The sequence below is a fragment of the Thermobia domestica genome, chromosome 2 (assembly GCF_964235325.1).
Source record: "Thermobia domestica chromosome 2, izTheDome1.hap1.1, whole genome shotgun sequence".
Lineage (NCBI taxonomy): Eukaryota > Metazoa > Arthropoda > Insecta > Zygentoma > Lepismatidae > Thermobia > Thermobia domestica.
The window spans coordinates 106,133,471-106,158,270 of record NC_137455.1 but is presented as its reverse complement, the minus strand read 5'-3'; the positions used below and the strand labels follow the sequence as shown (position 1 = coordinate 106,158,270).

The following is a 24,800-nucleotide window of genomic DNA, read 5'->3' as shown; positions in this document are numbered from 1 at the left end:
AAAAGCATGTTTTTCTACACAGGACAATATTTGGAAAAGAAGCTTTTAAAGGATTGACAAATACTTTAGTTTAAAGTTTTGAATTATTACACACATACATTCACACTTTCATAATTTCTTGTATTTTGTCTTATAAACTAAAGAATAGGTGATAAGTCCAATTATCATGTAGCAGGCACACCTGTATCACAAAAGCTATGTAAGATAATAAAGAAATTTACGAGATTCTGATTCCTTCTACTACTGTTAATTATTATTATTATTAGCCCTTCCCGTTGGTCCAGTGGTTGGCGTGCGTGATTTTGGTAACCATCAGACTCTTCAATCGCTGACAGTATTCATCATTAATTTTGTGTATGATCACTCATAACTTGGAAAAAGTGCATCGATTTTAATGGTTTTTCCTTTTTTGTTTGAAAGAGTATTCTTTCCTTGTGGTCCCACATAAACTTTATAAGGATATAACGATAGCCTTCTGAGTTAGACCATGAAACTTATTGATGGCTGACGTTGTTTATATTATAATTGTGTAAATGATTACGTATAACTTCAACAAAGGTGTACCGATTTTTTTTAAATAGCATTCTTTCCTCGTAGTCTCATACAAAACTCATAAAAATCTAACAATAATCCTCAGTTCTAGACTATGAAACTCTTCCAACGGTTGACAGTATTAACATCGTAATTAACCGACTTCCGTGTGTGTATGTTCATGCATAGCTTCAACATAGATGTACCCAGGGGTAAAAGTGAGGGGGAACGCGAGGGCATCGTCCACCCACTTCCAAAAAAATATCTATGGCGTCCCACTACTTCCTTAAAAATTGCAATGGGCAAAGATAGCCACGAGAGACCACGTGACGTCATGCGTCCCCCTAACCTTTTTAGATCCACTTTTGCCCGTGGATATACCAACTTTCATTATTCCTTTTTAGTTTCCAATAGCATATTTTTTTCGCAGGTTCAAAAAAAAATTCAGCAGACTTTGGAGTTAAACTGTGAAACTCCCCAACAGACAATAGTGCTAATATCGTGTTTACGTTCACGTATAACTCGTAATGCGTAGACTGATATTATACTTGCTCATGCATGTTTCGTAAGCTGACTCACTTTATAGGAAGTCAGTGCCCTACCTTTAGTTTAGGAGTAACGAAAGAGCGGAAAATTAGATAAACTGGAAAGAAAAATAACCGACTTCAAAAACGCATTAAAAAAACAGAAGATTAAAAAAAAAACAATACTAATCGACTTCAATAAAAGGTTAGAAAGTAGAAAATAATAAACGCACTAAAAAGAAGAAGATAATAATAATGCGCTTAAAAGCAGTAATTTTATTATTACTATCTATAAAAAAAATTTCGAAATCTGTGCCAAGCCGAACAAATTAATATCTAATATACCGTAAAATTAATTTCGATAATAATTTTATGACATTAATTTGTTTGGCTTGGCACAGCTTTTGAAATATTTTTATAGATAACTAGCTGAAATGTCCGTTCGTCGCACGGGGAGAATAGTTTTATGGGAAACAATTGAAGCTCGTTCCTCCTTAGAATATTTATTTCAATGAAAGTTCGATGAAGGAAAAGCACTGAAGATACTTTACTGTTGGCATAAATATTAAAACATTCTACCCCCACAGAATGCGCCCTTAATGAAATCAATATGATTTAAAAACTCAGCTTGAAGTGAACTCCAAAAGTCATTTCAAACGGGTCAAACGTTTTCCCGACCGGAAAACTATGAACTTAACGCGATTCTCAGTCATTTTTGACATTTTATTTTTCACCTCCCTTTACCCTATGCCGATGGGAATGAAGTTGGATGTAAACGGCATTGGAAGCATCACTATTCATTTCAGCGACTCCAAAGCTATGGATTATACACTAATATCAGTCGTTTACATCATTTTTACGTCACTCCTTCAAACTCCCACTCCTTGGAGTGTCTTAGTCCAATAGTATTTCTTGCAGGTTGAAAGTCATATGTCTAACACATTTGGTTAAGATTGCTCCAGACGTTCCGGAGTTACGCTGAAATATACATTCATACACATACACCTACATCCAAATATACATAGATATGTAATCAACACCTTCGACTTGCCCCTGTAAATTTCCAACACACACACACTAGTTCATCAACGTCTTAGATCTCAAACATGGTTTTAATGTTACATAATTCATAGTGTTAAAACTACAAACAGATAAAGTTATTGTAAGAACACAATGAAGAGCACTTATTAACGTTTCAGATATAAAAAGGATAAGTTATAGGTCATTCTCATTACACAATATACCCCAAAAATAAGTATGGTTTGAAAATTGTTCTGTCGCCTCCTTTGTGGACCAAGTGAACTTTGTGGTGGACAAACACCGTGTGCGTGGGTTTTCTCGGGGTTCTCCCGTTTCCTCCCACTTTCTTCATTCCACCATTTCATTCATCACTCATCATCATCGTCTCCTTTAGCCTAACCGGCATAACCGTGGGACGTAAAACTCAAAGATTTTTTTTTTCCTTTGTGGACCCCTCGTAACGTGAAAGGATTCTGATGTCTTCTACAATAGATTAAATAAAGAAAGGAATCAGGAATACACTGAGAAAAATCCGTTCTCCGGACAGCGGTACATTGTACAAATATTCGGTATCCTCTTGCTTACTATAGAAATCAGTACGGAACATACGTTATCCATATGCTACAGAGGCACTGCCCTTAGATGTTACATCACGCCGTTGCAGAATGTCTGATATCTAACATTCTTCCTAATATTACATACATATTTGTATGTTACCTTCGTCAGCTATATGTTATATACATTCATTTGTATGTGAGATCCTGATCGCCTACAGTGTTGAATTCAGACATTTTCACCCGGGGAAGAATGTCAACTCCTCGGGGGAAGAGGGTTGTTTTTCTGTATTTTTGCAAGAAAACAGCATATTTAACAATCCCATTCACATGCACATCTTACCTAATATTGAGACTAATTGCTGATAAATATTCAATGTGAGATTATAATTAAAAGAAACAATCGTTTAATTTTATCTAAAACATTAATTAAAGACTGGCAAAATATTTTAGACTAAACTTTAACTGCTATTTACAGTAGCTATTTTTGTTACTATTTCCTATATTCAGTAGTTACTGTTTGTTACTAATGTAGAACTTTCTAAAAAGATTTAAATTAACTTAAATATTTTTTGTCCGAAAACAAACATACATAAGAATATCTTAACACAAAGTTATCATTCTTTCTCATACTTCTGATTCTAAATCAAGCATATTAGTCTTGGATCCTTCACTGCATACACATCAATAGTTTAGTTTATGAAATCTTCAATGATTAGTGCCGTGTCGTGGAAAATCAGCGCTTAGCGCGAGTTTATACGACGGCACCCCCGTATATATGAGTGAGGTCGACAGACCAGCCGTGAAAGGTGAGAAAATTAAAAAAAAAAAAAACTGCTTTTCCTTGATTTTGAATACTTTTCATTACTTTTTTCCTTTCATTTTATATATGTGCACATGCCCATATGTGCACATGTGTTTCATTCCTCTTTTGTTTCTTTCCTTCTTTTCTTTTTCCCTCCCGAATTTTGGGCCTCTTACTTCGGCCCCCGGGGCCGTCGCCCCGCTTGCCCATCCCCCATGGCACGGCACTGAGCAGGATCTTCATCACCTTCAATAGCAATCTTTCACTTATATACTACTATCATATTGATAAATTCTATATAAACCTCTAACCCAGGAAGGATTACTGTTTCTCCCTGATCCCTCTAAATGACGCCCTTTGAATCTCACCCTTTAACTGACTTATTTTTAATCAAAGAAAGGTGTGTTTACTTTAACAATCGTAAAGCACATTTGCGTCTGTTACTTTCGATGCGAGAAATGGGATTTAGGCGCTCTATTTCAAATAATGCGAGAACTGTACATTTTGAAGAACTGAAGTCTGCTGACATCAGAGATCATATGGAATGATCGAAAGATCTTCCCTATCTTTCCTTTCCTATCTCAATCTGTGTTAGTGCTACCTACTAATATATAATATAGGGCGAGAGTATAGTACCTACTAAAATACAAAGCTTTCTTCAACAGTTAACAATTTCATGTTCTGCCAAACTCGGTCATAGTGTTAAGAAATACAAGTTTTATTGACTATTTGGTATTCTATCTTAGATGTTACATGTTTAATATTTTTATAGAATGGGTCTGAGTCATTTATAGACTATGTATATTGAGAAATCGGATTTCGTCTGCACATGCACGGAAAGAAAAGCAAATAATTGGGTGAAGTAATTTCTACATTTTGTGACGGAAATTTTTTGAGTTTCTCCGGGGAGGAATGAATTTTCTTCGGGGGGGAGAGATTCCTCCCGGGCTACCCCCTGAATTCATCCCTGATCGCCTATATGTTTCATACAGAAAGTATGTATAGATGGAACACTTATACGGAAAGTATTATAAAACATGCGTTTTCAGTTATACGTCTGCTGTACGTTAAGTCCAAAATCTACAGGAATTACGCATGTAACCTACCTTTTTAAGTACGCCACCTATATTTTTTCTCGGTGTACATTTTGTACATAAATTTACAAAATAAGATGAGACGAGGAAAATTTTTCCAAGAATGGAGACTAGACGAGACTAGACTTTTACAAAAAATTATGAGACGAGATAATATTATCTTATTTCTCGTCCCGTCTCGTGGGTAACACTATCGCGATTATTTTTTAAGATTGGAGAAATGACAGAAATATGTACAGTAAAGGAGATGATAGGACGAGGTAGGAGACTGACTAGAGAGAAGGATTGCCACTGTAAGAAAATGCATCGTTCTATGAGTGGTATATCTGGAAAAAATTTTTACTACGCCATTGATGTTTTTATTTGTCACTGCAGCCTTTCTTAACCTTAGATTTCCTTTCTGCTCGCTTTTTTGTTCATGTGGTTTACTGCATACGGGATCAACAACAGTTTGGCGACATAGAGCGTTCAGTTGGAAATGACTTATCCATTAGGACGACGTTTCCCGTCTATCTTTTATGTCTCGGTTTTATTATCCGTATCATATTCGATGATCCGTAGCTTTTGCAAAGTTCAGCATTGTGTAAGTTTTTAAAACTCATACGTTTGTGTATCTCTTTCTGCCTAAATAGTTACCCCCCCAAAAAAAATGTTTCCGAAAACCCTTAGCCCCTACACACCAGCGATCCACTTTAAAATCTATTCAATACATCAGAAATAACAATTTCTTATATAAATATTTAAAAAAATATATTCAATTTATTATTTGTGTCAATAAGTTAAATCTGTAGTACTACAAAGTGTAGTAAAAAAGTCTAAATAAAGAAGCTGTTGACGAAACTGCTGCTAATTACTGAAAATTTTCTTATGATATTTGACCCTAATAGCGTAATGTTATCAGCAGCAACACATAAGACCTATTTTATAGCAATGTTGCTTTGAAATAAACATCATGTATTTTGTAACCAAAGTTCAAAAATACTTTAAAAATTACGAAATTATGATCAGGAAGACATGGTTCAACCATAAAGACAAACTAAATATTTTAATGGTGATGCTATCAATGCTTGCCAATTAAAGAGTTAAACGTCCTAATAGTTCGGAGTCTTAAACTCATGTTGTTAATGTCCAGATATCATACACTTGCTTCTTAGAATCCCACTTCATCAGTAACTTATTCCTGAATCAGAAACTAAAAATAAAATTGTATTTCTACAGTACAGCTCAGAAGTTGAGAATAATTATAGAAAAACACTATAAGGCATCTAATTTCTTACTTCTACATAAAACACTAGTATTTTTTATGATCGATTACCAGATGAAATAAAATCTGAATGTTCTATGTGTAACTGCCCGTTCCGTAAAAGAAGTTTTCTGCCTGAGCGGCTTCCAGGTAAAAAATATGTTATTCTTTCTTCTTAATACCATTTAACGTATCATTTGTTAGGTTTACCTTTTTTTTTTTTTCAAAAATTTTCTCGAAAACTACACATGAACTTTCATACTGATGCATCTCATTGCATTCTATTTTGTAACACCTATCGATTGGTATATGTTTCATCTTTATATATATATATATTCATTAAACGCTAATGTTTTGAAGCTTAGCTTTCTTTTCAGCAGTGGGACTATAAAAAAAGGAGGGTTTATATCTTAGCGTGGGACCCAACCCACATGAGCGTTATCTGGGTATCGAACCTGAGTCTTCTGCGTCAAAGGCGCATACTCCAACCACATAGAGACGAGTGATCCCAGCTAAATTGTGTAACATGATAGTAAAGGTTGTATTCAGATAAATACCGGGGAGTCTTTGTCCCTCCTCAAGCTCATGCTTTACTCTCTGTGGAATTATGAAGTTAATTCTTAAGCCTATATAATAGAAACTCATACTTCTGTAATGATAGCATTTCCTTAAAAATTGTAAGTACCTCTACTCTTGTATTGTTAATGGTACCTCTTCATACTTTTTTTTATATGCATTTTACAAGAGTGTTATAATTTTCCTCCATTTCCTTCGATACTTAAAACAATTACATATAATATGGATTCTTAGATTCTTTTTTGTTTCATTTCCCTTGTTAGCACTAAGGCTGTATGAGACGTGACACTAGCGCTTAATGTAAAATCTGAGCCACATGAACTGCAAAGGAGAATGGAAGTATTATTATTATTATTATTATTATTATTATTATTATTATTATTATTATTATTATTATTATTATTATTATTATTGTTGTTGTTGTTGTTGTTGTTAGTCTATTTAACGTCCCTTTTCAGCACTGATGCTATATAAGACGTGGATCTACAGTTTAAGTATGAATCCGAACCACCGTAATGCTTTCAAATTTTTAAGGATCTCCCATCGGGAATCGAACACAGGAAACTGTGTACCAAAAGTAAGCACGCAAATGCAAAGGTTTGCTCATACCAAACAGTAGAAACCAATGAAATACTCACAACCAGTAACGAGGTATTTCTGATATGCTCTGAAGGCGATGTGCTTGGTGTTGAATTAATACACAAATAACATGCTAAAATGGTAGTTATTTTGTGTTGTTTAAACACCTTATTTTTTGCTATGCAGTAGTAGACAAAGTTACCTTATTACTTACAAAGCTTTTCCAATACATGTGTGCCTACTACATATAATAATTAGACTTATCTTCTGTCCTTTCATTTGTAAGACAAAATCCATTAAATTATGAAAGTATGTATGTATGTAACAATTTAAAACTTTAAACTAAAGTATATGTCAATCCTTTAAGTTTCTTTTCCAATATCATCTTTTGTAGAAAAACATGTTTTTATATAATTACAGTTTCCATTTATGTTTCACATAATACATTTTCAGCTAAAGAAACTTTAAAAAAAAACTCCATTAAGCAAATATAATTCTAAATCTTAACATTGTAAAGCAAAATCATTATCAAATTGTTTTTTCTATATGTTGTACATACACTTTTTTTTGAGTTAGTGCAATGGTTCTCAACCAGTGTATCGCGACACACTAGTGTACCGCGCAGCCTTGTATGGTATATCGTGAAATTTTCGAATTTAAAACTCATGAAGCATTTCATAATTAATGAAAATAAATTTTCAGAAGATAGATTGTAGCACTTAACTCCTCGAGCAGCCGTAACAATGCTCAGTACCACAAGTGCGCACGCAAATGCAAAACATATTACGCAAAAGTTTGCTCATACCAAACAATAGAATCCAATGAAATATTCACAACCAGTAACGAGGTATTTCTGATATGCTCTGAAGGCAATGTGATTGGTGTTGAATTAATACACAAGTAATACGCTAAAATGGTAGTCATAGTCACCACTACGAGTACTATTAATACTACGAGTACTTATTAGAAACTTATAGTCTTACACTACTATAATTCATATTATTATATTAAAAAAAAAAAAAAGATACCAAGAAAGCATGTTGCGATTTCGTGAGAATTGAGTAAAGTGCGTCGTCAGTCAAAAAAAGATTGGGAATCACTGATTTAAAGTGTTTCTCGTTCAATAGTTAGCAACTCCTTTGTTTTTGCATGTGTTTCTATGACGTCGCGCATTAAAACGATGAAACAACACTTAACTGCTAAAACAGATTAAATGGCTTAAACAACTGAAATCCGGTGGCTACTCCACATCCTGACGAAAATTGATGATGATACATCAAGTAATTCTTGAAATGTTTTGGCCCCCCAGAGGGATGGACACAGGGTAAATATATATATAAAGGAGTTTTGGCGATCCTACTTCCTTGATAAATAGATCATCTTCGGTCACTTCAACTGCATATGGAGTACACTGTGCTACAAGAATGTTGGATATGAACTTGTAACAAGTTGGGGAGTAGGAGTACTACTCGAGAAATACTGAAGTTCGCTTTGTCAGCTTTCTTAGATAGACACTGTTAGTGATCCTAGCCATTCCTTAGGTGTTTTCTCTTTGTGCTGTATTCATTCTGCCTAGGGCACTTTGGCTAGATAAAAATCAGCTCCTAATAGCTGATTCAACCTCTATAACATAATCTCATGTTCCTCGACTAGTGATTTTGTTGTGTGTATTTCAGCCTTGTCTTCGCTTTTTAATACGTACATATTTAATAGATGAGCGATGCCGTTCCATCTATTTAGAACATTTCCGAGAATGTTTCCATTCCATTTCCATCTTGAAACAATACCAGCACCAGGTTAGTTTTTTTATGTTCAAATTACTGATTTGGTAATCTCTACGAAGGTTCCTCGATCCGTGGTTCTGTTGTGTGTATTTCACTATTCTTTGCCTCGTATTTCCGTGTACATATTGAACATTTTATCAAAAAATTAGAGTGATATTCAATCTAACCTTGTACCCTTCTTTGAGTTTATTTATATGTCTTTTAACGAACCTCTCATGTTTTTGTTTCCGTTATTTTCTTCTATGTCGTCAATTTCACCTTTCGTGTAATCTCTCTTCTTTCTCTTAAAAGTACGACTAAGAGTTCGTGTTTTTACTCATCTTTTATTTTTCCCTGTTTACAATGCTTGGGTTCTGAAGTCAGTATAATCTACCTTGTTTTTCATTTCTCATTGCTTTAACGGGTGTTTTCCTACGTTTCAAAGCTTCATCACGGTACTAATTTCATTACTACCTTTAGTTTTGTTATGGGCTGCGCCTGCAAAATTTTAGATCTATTATGTACATTAATCTGGAATTCCCTTGTACATTTCCAGATATTTTGGTCTCTCTCCTCTACTTATCGCTTTCTCTGTTTCTCCTTATTATCGAAGAGTCTTTGCCATATCTTCGCAATCATTAGATTGTGATCCGAGTTACGATCTGTCCCTCTATACGGCCGAATACCTAACATGTTCATATGTCTCCAATGATCTATCAAATAATGATCTTTGGTTTCTTATGCAACAGTCTAGAGTTATCTAATATATTTATGGGTGTACTTATATTAGAAATAAGTGATTTTTTATTACTATATTCTTGAATGCTGTAAAAGTTACAGAGCTAACTCCACTTTTATTAATTTATTTCATGTAATATTTCTTTACTGGTCATTGGATGTGAATGGAACGTTTCTGCGCTTCCTAGCTTCCCAATGAAATCACTTATAAACACTTCCATGTCATTATTTGAAAGTTGATCGATAACTCGTTTCAGTTCTTTAACAAACTGTCTTTTCAATGCAATTTTTAGTTTTTTCGTATGAATTGACAGATATTATATTACCACCCTCCCAATTTGATATACGACATTCCATTGTTGGATTTTGATGGCAGTCATATCGGTAAAAATTAAACTTTCATAGCTTCAAACTAAGCAAAAAATTAACTTACATAATGTCCTTTCATATGTAGAATAATTAATACATTGGGTAAATTCTCGATACTGCGACACTCTGTTATTTATAAATTCAATCTTAGGAAGTACCGGTAAAATACTTATGGAATACCGGTTAGAAAGTCCCGTTCCTAAGCTATGTGTATAGATTACCCCGTAGAGAAACATGAGCTGGCCAGCCGAGAAATTATCACTCCCGAGCTACTTTATGTTTTAAATTCCAAATGAATCTTCGTTAAATTTTCCTACTTTTTCCCTTAGCACCTGACTCTTCCATTTTGTATAGTATCGTAGTGTTCCTAATTTAATTTCTTCCTTAATTTTTGTTCTTTAGATCTTTCATAGTAGTCTTGCCCCTCAGTCTCGACTAGAAACTATTTAACGTACGGATTATTTTACTACAGGAGGGTCAATCGAACACAACTTGTTTCTTATTTTTTATGGAGTAGAGTTGTCAATCCTACGCCTAGCCGCCAACCTGAAGAGTTCTATTTGCAATGTTTCCACTCTGCGAATAAAAGTCACTCTGGCGGTTGACTACCCTTGGAATTATCATTAAGTTGCCGTCCCAATCACTATAATTTTCGTTAATTTGACCTGTTGCCCTCTCCTAGTACACTTCTTGTCTGAATACTCCACTCTGCCCTTCTAGTATTTTCTCAAATTTCTAACGTAAAATTCGAGGACTAAATAATCCTCCCTTCTCTGATTATATTTTTCAAGTTGTTTTCTGTAAAGCCCCTTTTGCTTTTTTTCGTGTAACTTTGTATGTATTTCTTCTTCCACCACTAACTGTATAGTGCAGTATATAGCAACAATGATGAAGATTCTCTTAGTACGATTGATCCCGACTCAACAGCAACTTTCGTGAGATCGTCTATGTCAATTCTTTTTTGCTGCTAAGATATACGAATAACATGAGAAGCAGGAACTGTGGGTGAAAGCTTATGGTTGCAATTAAAGTACATAAGAACACTCTGGACGGATTTCAGGGTCTGATTGATGGCCTCAGAAAGCACCAGAAACTTCTAGACAGACGCAAATAAACAAAATAGTAAGTTTTGGAAGCCGTGAAAGTGAACGAAAATGGATGAAAAGGAAAGTTGGTGTTATGAAGTAGACCTAAATGTTGGAAAATACAAGTTCACTCTGACAAACCCAAACTATGAAAATAATATCAACAAAAAGATATCAAAGATCAAACTGAGTTATGAAGAGGATATGAGGGAATGGTTAGAGATACAATTTGCCGAAAGAGATTGACAGATTTCGAAGTTAGAGAATAAAGTTTTAAAAAAATGAGGAACAATTCAAGATATGAAATAAAAAGAACAAGATGATTTAGATCAGTGGTTCTCAACCTAATTCTTATCACGACCCCATTGTATCACATCCTCTTGCCATCAACCCTCTTATAATTTCTGGTTTGTAATATTCTTGTGTGGAATTTTTAATACACCTATTGCGGAGATCTTCGTCTATTTCTATAATAGTAGAAACTATTTCTTGTATATAGTGGATACAGTAACTTTCCTAAAAGCTAATGGATTAAAACCAAATTTGGTCAGTTTATTCATATTGCAAATATCGAATCCAATCCGTCATAATGTTTCAAAATGAATACGTTTGGCCGGAGTGGTTTTTCTTCCATGATAAGCATTAAAACAAAGAGAAGAAATCGCTTATCAGTTGAAAATGACGTTATGTGCGTCACGAAGATTGAACTAAACATTGCCGCACTAGTGAAATCACACCATGCTCAGGTATCTGATTAACTTTCAATTTTAATTTATGTCAATATTCAGGTTTTGTTGCACTTGTATTTTTCTGGTATTTCAATATGCAATTCTCATTAGTTTCATGTCGTACCTCTTTCATTTAAATTGATTTTTAAACAACTCTGCACCTGTTGAAAATGTTCAGTAGAGCTTACATCTATTTTTGTTGTTCTTAACAGTATGTATAAAAATAAAAATATGCCTATCAGAAGAAAATTCAAAATAATACTTAAAAATATTTTCTGGGTATTAGATTCTAATTATATTTATCTCTTCTGCTTAACCCCGCGACCCCCATGAAACCCTCTCGCGACTCCCCTAAGAGTCACGACCCCCAGATTGAGAAACTCTGCTCTAGACATCGAGGATGTTGTCGGTAGATTATATTGAACAGAAAATAAATAAAAGATATTGTAGTTTATGAAACGTTAACAGAATTTATTATATTGTTATAAACATGTTTTAGATTGTCGCGTAGGACATTATTTCGCTAATTTCAATTTGAAAGTTCGTTATGGCTGACAGTTAGCAGAGTTTATATCTATATAGTGGAATATTGTTTTGGATTGTGATAACCCAGTATTAAGAGAAATAAAAAGCAACACAGAAAAATGGGGTTTCTATGATTTTTTAAAAATTATTTTTATTTATGTTAGTTTAAAACATCATCATCTAAAATAAATAAACATGCATTTCTTTTATTTACTATTTGTAGTAATGAACTGAACTAACGAATTTTAGATTACGTATCTTCAAAGTTATTCAAATCAAAAATACGACTAAATCAAGTTTTTAAACATCTTTTCTAAATATGTAAATATGGTAGTTGTTGAGAGCAGTTATTGACAGTTGCTAAAAACAATAGTATAACAAGTTCCAAATTTAAAATAAATGATAGTAACTAATTTTGATATATATATATATATATATATATATATATATATATATATATATATATATATATATATATATATTCATTTGTAACATATTTCATGTTGTTAGGGAAGTGAGAATCCATAATGTTTTCCGATTTTTTTTTAAAAAAGTTTAATGTCAAATGTGAATTTATTCGTAATGAAGGGTTGTACGAGGAAATACTGGAATACTGTTTTCTCTAATTAAAGTTTCATCTTTATCATGTTTCCCTTTGAAACTGTAGCCATATATATTGTATTTGCTTTTGGATTACATATTAAAATGAAATTATCATGTGAATACTGAAAATTCAAAGAATGTTATAAAATAGCATCCTATCTGATAACATCCTTGAATAGTACCCTTTCAATTCCCTATTCCGTCATCGTTTGCCAGTCCAATATTACCTATCAAGCTACGACTACCTATTAACTGACAAGTGTTCCGTAAAAATTACAATAATAACAAAGGATGGTTACTTATCTCATTAATGCAGATTAATGTAGCAAAGTGCTTTAAAATACGTAACTCTATTTCAAAAGTTATAATTAATTCTTTAGATCTTTAGACGCACTCTATAATTTTGTGTGAGGGAATGATGATGGAAAAAGAAACAACAAAAAATACTTTATCAGACCACATATGTAAACGTGTTGGGGAAAAATTTGTTTTGATCTCCCATCAACTTCTGTGGAATAAACGATAGTGTAATTTTTACAACGTTCCTAGTGATTGCTCTCAATGCATAATGCACAACTAGTTCATTATTATTAAAGTATAACACATTTAGTGCAACAAGATTCATAAGTTTAATCACTTACTAAACCTTAAGAAAAGTTATAAGCGATTGGCAACCAAGGTCCGTCGACCCTACTGTTCCTTGGAACAGTAGGGTCGACGGACCTTGATTGGCAACTAATGTTGTAAATAGAAAAAAAAAACGGTTCGTATTTTTTTCAGAAATGTACGTTTTTTATAGAAGAAAACATTGTCTCTCGTTTTTTTCTAAATTTCTTTTTTTTCAAATGGTCATTTGTAATGCATCTTACGTCCATTTTAGTATGAAATATTTTTATGTAGGTGTAATTAAAATGCAACATAAATTAAAATGCAACATAAATTAAACGCTAGATATTGATACGCTACAAATATTTTACAATTTATATGAATAGCATACCTACTAACAATTCGGGTTTCAGCAGTTTTCATCAATATCAACTTAGAAATAAAAGTAGAAATGATTTTTTTTTTTTGTGAAAGCAGGCCTTTAATAAGTACGAAAATAATGTCACAAACAGTATAAATATCAAATAACTTGTCTAAAGGTAAAAGCTAATACTAATTTGCCTACTAGTATTTTTCTAAATATAATATATAAATAATTTGTTGACTAGATATATATGATATGCAGAACAGGCTCTACCATATGTGCAGCACGTACATTTGCATGGAGCGGCAAGTTTGGAGGGTCCGGTAAAATATGTCATAAGTATATTATTTAAATTAAATATTTCTTGTTGGAAACAGACTTCATGATGATGATAGTTACATTTACTAAGCTGACCTAATATTTGAATACTACATTCATAAATTATGTTTAGGTCGCATTAGTTTAATATCACATGGACAATGCTAAAGCAAATGGTCAAATAAATCCGAGCACAAATTGCTTCATTGTTGTCAAATGCAAGAACTCAACTCTCGAATAGTAGCGAATATCTGTTCCATTTAGTTAGTTATCACAATTTTGATATGACAACTAGTCTTGTTTTTGTCCCAAACAAGTTCCTTATCATTGAAGATAGAAACAAGTTTTAAAAAAATGTTAACAGATGTAGAAGAAAAATCAAGAAATAACGATAAAAGAGCTAGTTGCACTGGAATTGCAAACTGATACATTGAGAGTGAAGCTCGATATTGAATTCTGTAAAAATAATTACCATTTTCCCTCTGCATGTGTGTTTCCTTTATCTCTCACTAACATTACAGATTAATATTTAAAAGAAAAAACAAACACAAGGAGATTGCACTTTTAGTAAGTATTTAAGCCTTTCTGAGTGCGACTGCACTTACCCTCCCCTTCGTTGTTCATGCTGGAGTAGCATACTTAAAATTTTGACTTTTAAGATGTGTTCTTTCTGGAGAAAGCGAGAGGCGGCAAATTATGCCATTGCACGGGGCGACAAATTGCCTAGTGCTGGCCCTGATGATATGTATATACAAGACATGAATATAGGATGACTCAATTTGAAGGGTGTTTCAAAATGAATATTAGGGTTTTGAAACTTTGTAGTTTCTTCCTAGGTATTACAATTAACTTACAGTTATAAATATTATCAAATAAAAGAGCAACTCAAACAGTTTTGTACGCACGCGTGCACATGCATTGTTTCCTCTGTCTGCCGTTAGAAAGAGCTAGTAGCAAAGATGGAGACTAGAGAGCAGAAAGCTGTTTGTGTTTTAATAAAGACTGAATCTGTAGTTACAGTGCAACCGTATGTGTGAAGAATATTAAGGATTACGTCTTTATCGTTTGCAGTTGCTAAAGGTCCAAAACCTACAGACTACGGTGTAAATGCCAATTTCACAAATGAATATTGCTGACAATTGAAATTTTATGGATCGTGTCGTCTTCAGTGCTAAAACGACATTTCACGTAAGAGCTAATGTCAATACTCATAATGTTCGCATCTGGCGGTCAGCAAATGTTCAGGAGATGATACAACTGAAACGAGACTCCCCTAAATTGAATGTGTTTTGTGCCATATGGAGGAAAGTTTATGGGCCTTTCTCGCCTATCGACTAGATGTGTGCCGTGTGACAAATAAAGCTCACATAGAACACTTGTAGCAAAGACTGTTTGAGGTGCTCTTTTACTTGATGTATTGTTTATAATTGTACGTAACATCTAATAAGTACTACGAAGACTTAAAACCCCGATATTCGTTTTGAAACACCCTGCATTTCTCAACAACAATATTGGAACTAAGATGTAAAAAGGAGAGAAAATTTTCCTTATAAAGTTATTGTTTATAACAAAGATATTATTATTAGTCGAGACCATAACTACAACAACACGAGTTAGTAGTCAAAAAAAATGTAATAAAATGTACACTAGGTGGCCAAAGTGGCACACACGGGTGTGTCACTTTTTAGACCGCTCCTGTGTGGACACTAATTAAGATATCGAGATATTATTTTTGCCAAATATGGTTGGACCATAGTTTATCATATTAATTTCTTTTTCTTCTCGGGGTCGAATTTGCTTCTCAAATTTCAGCCCAGTCAAAAATTCGAGAATTTTCGAATTTCCTTTACTTTTTTCCTGTAGCTTCTTTTATTGTAGAGAGACCTCCTTAAGACTTGCCAGGTATAGATACCTCGGAGAGATACCTAATTGTTCACATCAATTGGACGGGCCTACGCGCATTGTTGCCAATTAGGTAAATTGAAATTTCCCTAAATTTGAACAAAAAATTCGAAATTTTTGTTTATAAATCCGTATCTATACGTCCGAGTGCAAGCCAACTTACGCCAGTCGAACATTTGTCCTTACTGAACAAACGCGGGTACAGATCGTTACTATGGGGTAATTAGGGGGCGCACGCAAAATTCGTATTTTGGTTCTAGCCCTTGATTTTCCTAGTTTTTCCTTACTTGTCTGTTTACCTTAATATATTTTTGGTAATTAGGAGCTTTGTTCCTTAAATATCGGAATGATACTTGTAGGATATATTAGTGGTATACCGATGTTTAATTTAAGATAGTTGTCATCTGTCTGGTAGCAGTGTTGCCAGCTACAAAAATTGTAATTCCAGATTTTAGGGGGAAATTTTGGGAAAATTATTTGTCTCTATTATTTCCCTCCTGCTCTCTACATCGGAACAAACGTATCAGTATCTGAAAGTCTCATTTTTGCCCTACACAACGCACTATAGAAAGTTTTAATAGGATAATTAGGGGAAGTACAGTTGAGGTTTACAGTAGACCTTGTTCTCTAAGTGTGGTAACTGATTTTTTTTTAGGTAGAATGATATTTTTTTTACATGCTTACTTTATTAGATATCGTCACAATACTTGTAGGATACATTAGAGGGACACCAAAGCTTATTTTAAGATAGTTTGTGTGTGTCTAATGGCAGTGTTTCCAGCTACAGAAAATTTTAATTCCAGATTTTAGGTGGAAATTTTGAAAAATTACCTTTTTTCTCTATTATTTCCCTCTTGTTGGCTACATTCGAATAAACGTACCAGTGTCTAAAAGCCTTGTCCTTAGCCTACACAGCGCACTATAAAAAGTTTCAGTCGAGTAATTAGAGAAAGTACAGTTGAGGTTAACAATAAACCATGTTCTGTAAATGGTAAGATAATGGTGAATTTCTGAGGTAGAATGAGATATTTTTTTTTAATTTCATGCTTACTTTGTTAAATATCACCATGATACTTGTAGGATATATTCTTGAGGTACATAGCTTTATTTTCAGATAGTTTTCGTCTGTCTGATGGCGGTGTTCCCAGCCAAAACAATTAATTCTCGATTTTAGGTGAAAATTTCGGAAAATTTCCCTTTCCCCGCTATTATTTATCTCTTGCTGGCTACATTGAAACAAACGTACCACTATCTGAAAGCTTCCTCTTTGGTCTACAGAACGCAGCATAAAAAGTTTCAATAGGATAATTAGAGAAGTGTAGCCCCGGCATATCTGTTAATTTTTGCTTCTGAGGCGTAAAAAGTGTCAAAATTTCATGTGTATGATGAAAGAGAATTTTTTGTTTCCCTCTTTGAATGGAAGCCAGCGACTTCAGGATTTCACTGTACCTTGTCAGCACAACAAAGAATTTTTTTAGGTGACTTGAACCCATATGGCAGCAGTGGTGTTAGATACAAAAAATTTTGAAATTCGGTTAAAGAATTTTTTGTAAATTTTCAGCCCTACATTTCCCTCAATAATTTCCCACCCGTTGGCAATACTGCAATGTAACTTACACCAAAAAATAGCCACATCCGTTTTCTAAAAAACAAGGCCTTAACCATATCAATCGAATTAACGGTTTTTGAGCAATAAGTCACTAACTGAAAATGTAGGAAAACGCCAAAAATAACCTGGGTCCGCAAGGAATAATCATACAATTTTGCTAGTATATAGGTACAAAGAAACAAACTATTTGTAAGTTACGAGGACTTCGACTCAAGTTCTGTTGATTATTTCAATAATCTGCGACATAAATCAATAAATAATAGTTGCCAGAAAAAAAACAGACATTTGAAAAAAAAACATGAAAAAGAACAATGTTTTTTATTGAAAAAAACTTCACAGAAAAAAACGTTTTTTTTACAACAATATTGGCAACCTTTTTTTTTTTTCAGGCATATTTCCGGAGAGATTTGCTCTATCTTCACACTTCCGACGTGGTCAACAGCCCCATCCCTTCCCGGAGCTAACATAAATTAAGTTACAATTATTACATGTCACGTTCTTTAGCAAATAGTGTCCCAGTGAAGCTCCCTCATACTTTGGTTTCCTCTCCCCCATGGACAAAATTTTCTTTTAAAAAGTAATAAAAAAAACTTGCTTGGAAGTTTTATAAACATTCGTTAACATTACGTGTATAAATAGATTCATCGATGACGTCCGTATTTAACTACCAATAGATCAATTGAAACATTCGTTAAATTGCTTATTGGATGTTTATCTAGCAACTTAATAGAATCTTAAAGATTCGTTAAGTTTAAATGGATGATCCCATTATAATTAGCAATAACATAGTTGGTGAGTCAATTGTCAACGTAACATTAAACATTATTTTTAAAAAATTGTGTTAATTTTAGCAATTATTGTTGAAATTTTCAGTTTGGCAGGGTTTTTATGGTATTGTGACTTATTATTTAAGTGTATGATTTCTGAATTGTCATTTTTATTTATTTATTTATTTATTTTTACTTTTAGACAAAACCAGTGGCGTTTGCAGTAAGGACAAATGTGAGCTATGACGGTTCCATTGACGATGACTCTCCAGTCCACGGTAGTGCCATATCGTTTGAAGTTAAAGACTTTTTACATATTAAGGTATGTATGCGTGTATGTGTTTGTATGTTATATATCGTTTTATTGTAGTTAAATTCACAAATCAAATGAAATCAAAACGGTTTAATGAGTGTAAATTTACATAATACTTAGATAACGTTGAGCGTATACTTATAAAAGAAACGTCAAATGCATTTCACTTTTGCGTAGGTTGTTTTTTCGAATTTATTGGGCAAATTTGAAGGAATTTCATTTCCTTTGTAGTTGATACTGTGCAGTGTACCTGCAAAGTCTGGATTCATAGTAAGTTCCTTCGTTTTTATTATCTCAAGAGCGTCAATTTGTAGGTCACTGTTTTACGAGGATACTTTGATCATAGCTTTCCCATCACTGAAGAAGTGCTGAGCAGTCTTCACGAAGCTCAAATCTGACTCACTTGACTATTAGGAACGTTTCTAATACATAGTTAACGCTGAGGAGATTGTTAAATTGCACTTAGCTCTATGTGTTATGAATAACGGGTATAATTTTAAACATGTTGTACAAAAATTACTTGTAATTGCAGCATTTTGAAATACCCTGTGTATTAGAACTCATTAAACTATATATTTAATGACTAACGAATTCACTATACCAAATATCAATGAAAACGGAGAAGATAACGGTTAAAACTGTGGAATAGCATTTGGTTTGGAATAGTCCTTATCACCACTCTTTAAAGATTTGCATTTATAGTATATATGCGGTCGTGCACTGTAAGAATAAAAATATACACTAAGTGTTTAACAAGTACCGTTGAAAGAAGTTCTATTACGAAGCAAACATTCTATTCGTACTTCTGTGATCCATCGCTATAAACACATTAGCTCATTATATTTTTTTTAAAAAAAAAAAAAAAAAAAAAGCTAATTTGATACATTACATACGGGACAACTTGACAGTTGTACTGATAAATTTCGAGTGCTTGTACACTAGCTTTCTAGCTAGCTTGCAACAATTTTTAAAATGAGTTGAGTTTATATCATATGTCTTAAACCAGAAAGCTAACGATAATTAGCAGAACCTTGTAAACGAGGAAGTAGACAGAGGGCATTTTCTTCTTTCTACGACACTATACTCTCTCTGGATGTTCATAAAAATCCAGTGGCAGCTCGTGAATAAATTCTGCATGACTCGCGTTGCACATAATAAAGTGATAATTTTCCTTGAAGCTTAAAAGAATTTAATTTAGTGATGGACTACATAACTAATAAAATATTGTCTGTCCTGCCGGGTTGAGCTGTCCAAATTTAATGCAAGAATTCGAGTCCTTTCACTTGGACACATATCTGTACATATGTATACCTTGTTATTATCATTCTGCGCGTTGTAATACATTATTCTTGGCTTGTTGGAGCAGGGTTTTTTTTTTTTTTTTTTTTTTTTTTTTTTTTTTTTTTTTTTTTTTTTGCTTGTGGAGAGTTAAAAGACTTCCACTAACAATTTGATGATTGTCGACGGGTCATATTGAAAAATTTGTCTTATCTACAATAACGATATAGGGTCCCTATTGGCTGTAGCAATCAATTCTTTTCAGTGATCAACACTATCTCTTTGTTGGTCATTTGTTAAGGAATGAAACACGAAACGTGCACAGGTCTTCCTCTTGTTTATATCATGTGTTATTATTTTCCGCACAGTTTCTTTATCCACGTGCAACTCCTCAGCAAGGATTCACAATATCACATTTCGGTCTTCCGTCATGAGTGTCCTCACTTTCTCCAATTCTTGTGTTCTCACTGTTCTTGATGCACCTGGATGTTCGTCTTCTTCAGTTGACTCCCCCCCCCCCCGTTCTTCCCTGAAACACCTGTGCCATGCAAATACACGCGCACGAGATGAACAAGTGGTTCTATACACGTTTTGCAACATTTAGTAAGTTTCTGTAACAATCTTACCTAGACGCGCACAAAACTTGATGTTCACTCTTTGTTCCATGTTGAACTCATGACGCAGCTTAGCAATACCTATCTACATTTACCACGCCCATACACGTAATTGTCAGTCAAGATCAATGCATTTTGAATCAGTTACTCATGAAATATTTCTCTTTTATTTACACTATAGTTTACTTGCAGAGCTGCAACACATGTTGAGGAAAAAATCAGTCTCATATGATGGTATATGATGGTAAAAAACTATTATTTTCGTCCTTCATTTGATTTTTCTCTTTTAAAAATCAAGGACTCATCTGATCGGGATCAAACTTGGCACCATGATATGCTTTGAAATTATATAGTGGTGTGTGAAATATTGTGTTGTGCAGGATTTCGATTCGCAAGTTGTGAGCGGCAAAATTTTGTGTCATATTTTCGAAAAGGAAAACCCATTCTTCGAACTTATCTGATTAAGGTCAAACTTTGTATGATGGATATCTTGACTTGCTATGTAAGTGTGTAAAATCTGTTGTGCAGGCTTTGATTCTTGAGCTCTCAGATGGTAAAGTTTGCGTCATACTTTCAAAAACAAAAAGTTACATCAAATTTATCCGATCAAAATCAAATTTGGCATGTGCATGACCTTGACCTGCCATATAAGCATGTGAAATATTTCGTTGTTCTGGTCTCCGGTTTTCTTTCCATTATGAAAATTACAATTTAATTGTAGAGTTCCTCTAATGCAATAGAACGGTAAGTAGTCTTCAAAGAACTGACCAAAAGCATCTTATGAATATTTTATCTTTTTAATATAAATATTTATGCAGAGTTTTCTAAGTAAAATATATTATGCTTTTATGAATTCTTCATGTAAGTTTGCAATGTGTTATTTAGAAAATGTTCACAGATATTATTATAGAACATGAAAAATTAGAAACACATTTTATATGTACATTTTAATCGGTGATATGCTCTCCTTGATGGTTTCGTGGCCAGTGCTTGTACCTTTGGTGCACAGGTTCTGCGTTTAATTCCCGGTGGGAGAGCATTGAAACTTGAATGAATTACTGTGATTTGGATTCCATCTTAAACTGTAGATCCAGGTCTCATGTAGCCTTGCTGTTGAAAGAAACGTTTAGCTCCAATGTAATCAACAAATAACCAGTGATAAAATAACTAATGGTTCTTAACAATGAAAAAGTGTACTTAAAGTGTACTTGCATTCTTAAAACACGTAATATATCCTAAGTATTAATGTTTAATTTTAAAATATACTATTTTTTCAGACTTTCATCTTTAACGTCATGGTAAAATAACTTCTTGTGGGTAGTAAGTCACGATATTATTTTTGATATTTTAAAGTTTTTATTCTCCAACATGTAACGGTCGACTTGTTCATAGACAATCTTATGATATTAATTGTACTTCATTACAATATACTGTAATATGATCTTAATAGTACGATATAATAAGAAGCACTCAACCAAAGTGTTAGTATTCGAGATAGAAATTTTACTATTGATATTTTTAATATCCATTGAGTTATTGAAACTATAAATAATTATTGTTATAAATAATAACTGTGTAAAATAAGTTACATTTAATTACCTTTTCTGCTGCTAAGACGATGTTAAACTAATTATTTTTCAAGACATATTGTTTATCTAAATAGTTATCTTCAGATATAATCTTGGTACTTTTCAGACTAATACTACTCTTATAAATTAGTAATATTTCCTTGTTGATCGCCTCTGTTTGTTTTGTATATTTCTCTTGCAACTGGTTACCTTGAAAGATTACATCTTCGTCATCCGAATAAGCAAGTATCTCTCTCTGTCTTTTGTATTTTGTCTTTGAATAATGAGTCTGATTAATAAGGGCACGCTTTTCTTTTATTTCTGTGCTGTATTATATTTTTTTTAAATAATGACTATTTAATGTGGATTTTTTTAAATAATGACTACTTATTGTGAACTTTTGTTTTCAGGAAAAGTATGATAACAACTGGTGGATCGGACGGTTGGTGAAAGAGGGCTGTGATGTTGGCTTTATTCCCTCCCCAGTGAAGCTAGAGAACCTTCGCCTCCAGCAATCACAGGCCAGGAACTCCAAGCTCTACTCATCAAAGACCTCCTCCTCAAGTAATTTAGGTGCGGTAGTCAACGATGTGCTATCAACTTCTAAGAGTGCCAATTCTCGAGGTTCAACCCCTCCCACTCCTGGTATGTGCTTTGTTACTTTGGTTTTCACTGTGGATTTTGTGTTGTGGAAAGTTGTTTGTGTTGCAACCATGCATTTGACGTCTGTTTTGTGAATTGATTTTTTTAAATTTTGGTTTGGTATTGGTGGAGGTGAAGATTTTTCTTTAGTTCTCAGTGGTCCATAGATATTATGATTATTTTCTATTGAGTTTTTCTTTTATTATGGTTTCTTTAAAATTTGCACTTTTTTCTTCTTACGGTTTTAACCACTTCTTATTTTGAGTGAAACATTTAGATACCTAATGCTTGGTAGCATATCCAGAATGAATGTTTTTACGTGTGAACAGATGATTTCATGCGTATGTGTGTTTGTGTGTGTGAGAGAGAAAAGGAGTGATTGAGAGCATGTTTATGTTGTGAACGTAGTTTGAAGCACAGATATTTACTGAATCACCTAGATAAAACACAAGAAGTGTAGGCAGAGTACCGTAAATATTGTAAAATGACTCCGAGATGTATGCTAATGTTAATAGCGCAGTAACATGAATGCAAGTTTGTAATGATATATTCTACGAAAATTCTTTGGCCATACTTTCTTACCACCTTTCCAATACGTTCAGGAATAAATTAGGAATTAGATTTCTGGGCTGTCGACATCTATGGTCATTTAGCCCTTCACGTACATGAGGGATGACATCCCTTGGGGAGCACACTATTCGATGAAAGGAAAGGAAGAAACGATTGGGGAAGGAAGGAAGCGGTCTGGGGCCTGTATGTTAGATACCATTAAAACATTTGCCTGGTGTGAATGAGGGTAACCCAGGAAAAACCCAGGAGATAGCTGGTCTGAAAAAGCTATTACACTTTTTCGACCGAGTGTTCCCACTGGGAATCGAGTGTCAAAAATCATCTTCCAGTTTTTGTTTATTGATTGACTGTATGTTTGTAGTATATAACGTTCCCCTGTTGTCATACACTAAAACATTCCTATGAAAACAATCAAATGCGTTAGATTTATAACTTATTCCATAATTAAAGACCGTTATATAATTAATTAATTAATTATATTTATTTACTTATATTGTGTAATACGAATTGTGAACCATTACAAATTGCACAAGTCAAATTTTGCACAATCGGCAGGAAATCGCCAGTAGAAATTTCGAAATTAACCTAGAAAATACTAAATAAGTACATATATTTGATCACATTGACTATATCATATTATGCAACATTATCATATAGTAAGTATGATAATCGTCATGGAACAGAATTAAACTTATGTTCCAGTTGCTGAATTTCACAATAATTTCAACTGATTCTGTAGTCTTCATCAGATATAAAGGAAGTGCGGTTAAGTTGATTAGTTGATTGAAATTTAATTCTCTTTTCATCACCGAGACCATACGGGTAAATATGGGTCAAGAAATCTCGTCCCACAATTAGTGAATTAGTACTGAATATTGTGGAATTGATACTTCAAGAAGTCAGAAAGATATTGTACGTTTTTCTTTTCTGAAGTATATTCTTGTTAGGCTTAGAATCCTGAAGTAAGATTCCTTAACTCGTACTCCCTTTATCACCTGATGAAGACAACAGAATTTAGCAGTTGAAATTTCATTGACTGGAACACAAATAAAATAGTAATTTGATTTAAAATGCTTTATTTGCATTGAATTTTCGAGTACTGTATTTTTAACTGTATCATAATTGTAATTAGCAGAAATATATAAGAATACTGACTTAAAACTTGATATTTTCTATTACATCATCTCACTATTTAATGACAATAAGTCAAATAAAATACTCTTTAAAATTTTATTAATATATATATATATATATATATATATATATATATATATATATATATATATATATATATATATATATATATATATATATTGATTTTTAAACTTAAATGCTTCTGCACTATCTAATTTAGTGTTATTCTGCGTAATAATACAATGACATTAATATGTCTGTGTAATATTTTCTTCCGTAAAATTTTACAATAATTTTATCAAATTAGATTAAACTCAAGATATTTCACTAATAACGTACATTTTAATATTATTCAAAGAAATTCTAACAATTAACTTT

The 24,800-nt window shown here is 33.2% G+C and overlaps 1 protein-coding gene across 8 annotated transcripts in view; it reads left to right on the top strand.

Moving 5' to 3' along the window:
* The window catches only part of Ca-beta (Calcium channel protein beta subunit), a 636,212-nt gene that overhangs the window by 561,319 nt on the left and 50,093 nt on the right, over nt 1–24,800 (top strand). For all 8 annotated transcript variants that reach the window (XR_014128947.1, XM_081744588.1, XM_081744567.1 and 5 more), the window contains 2 exons: nt 18,506–18,625; nt 22,487–22,721. Coding sequence is in view for 7 of the 8 variants with exons in the window: in XM_081744588.1 (XP_081600714.1) it covers nt 18,506–18,625; nt 22,487–22,721 (355 nt within the window). In the remaining variant the exon portion in view is untranslated. The remainder of the gene's footprint in view (nt 1–18,505; nt 18,626–22,486; nt 22,722–24,800) is intronic.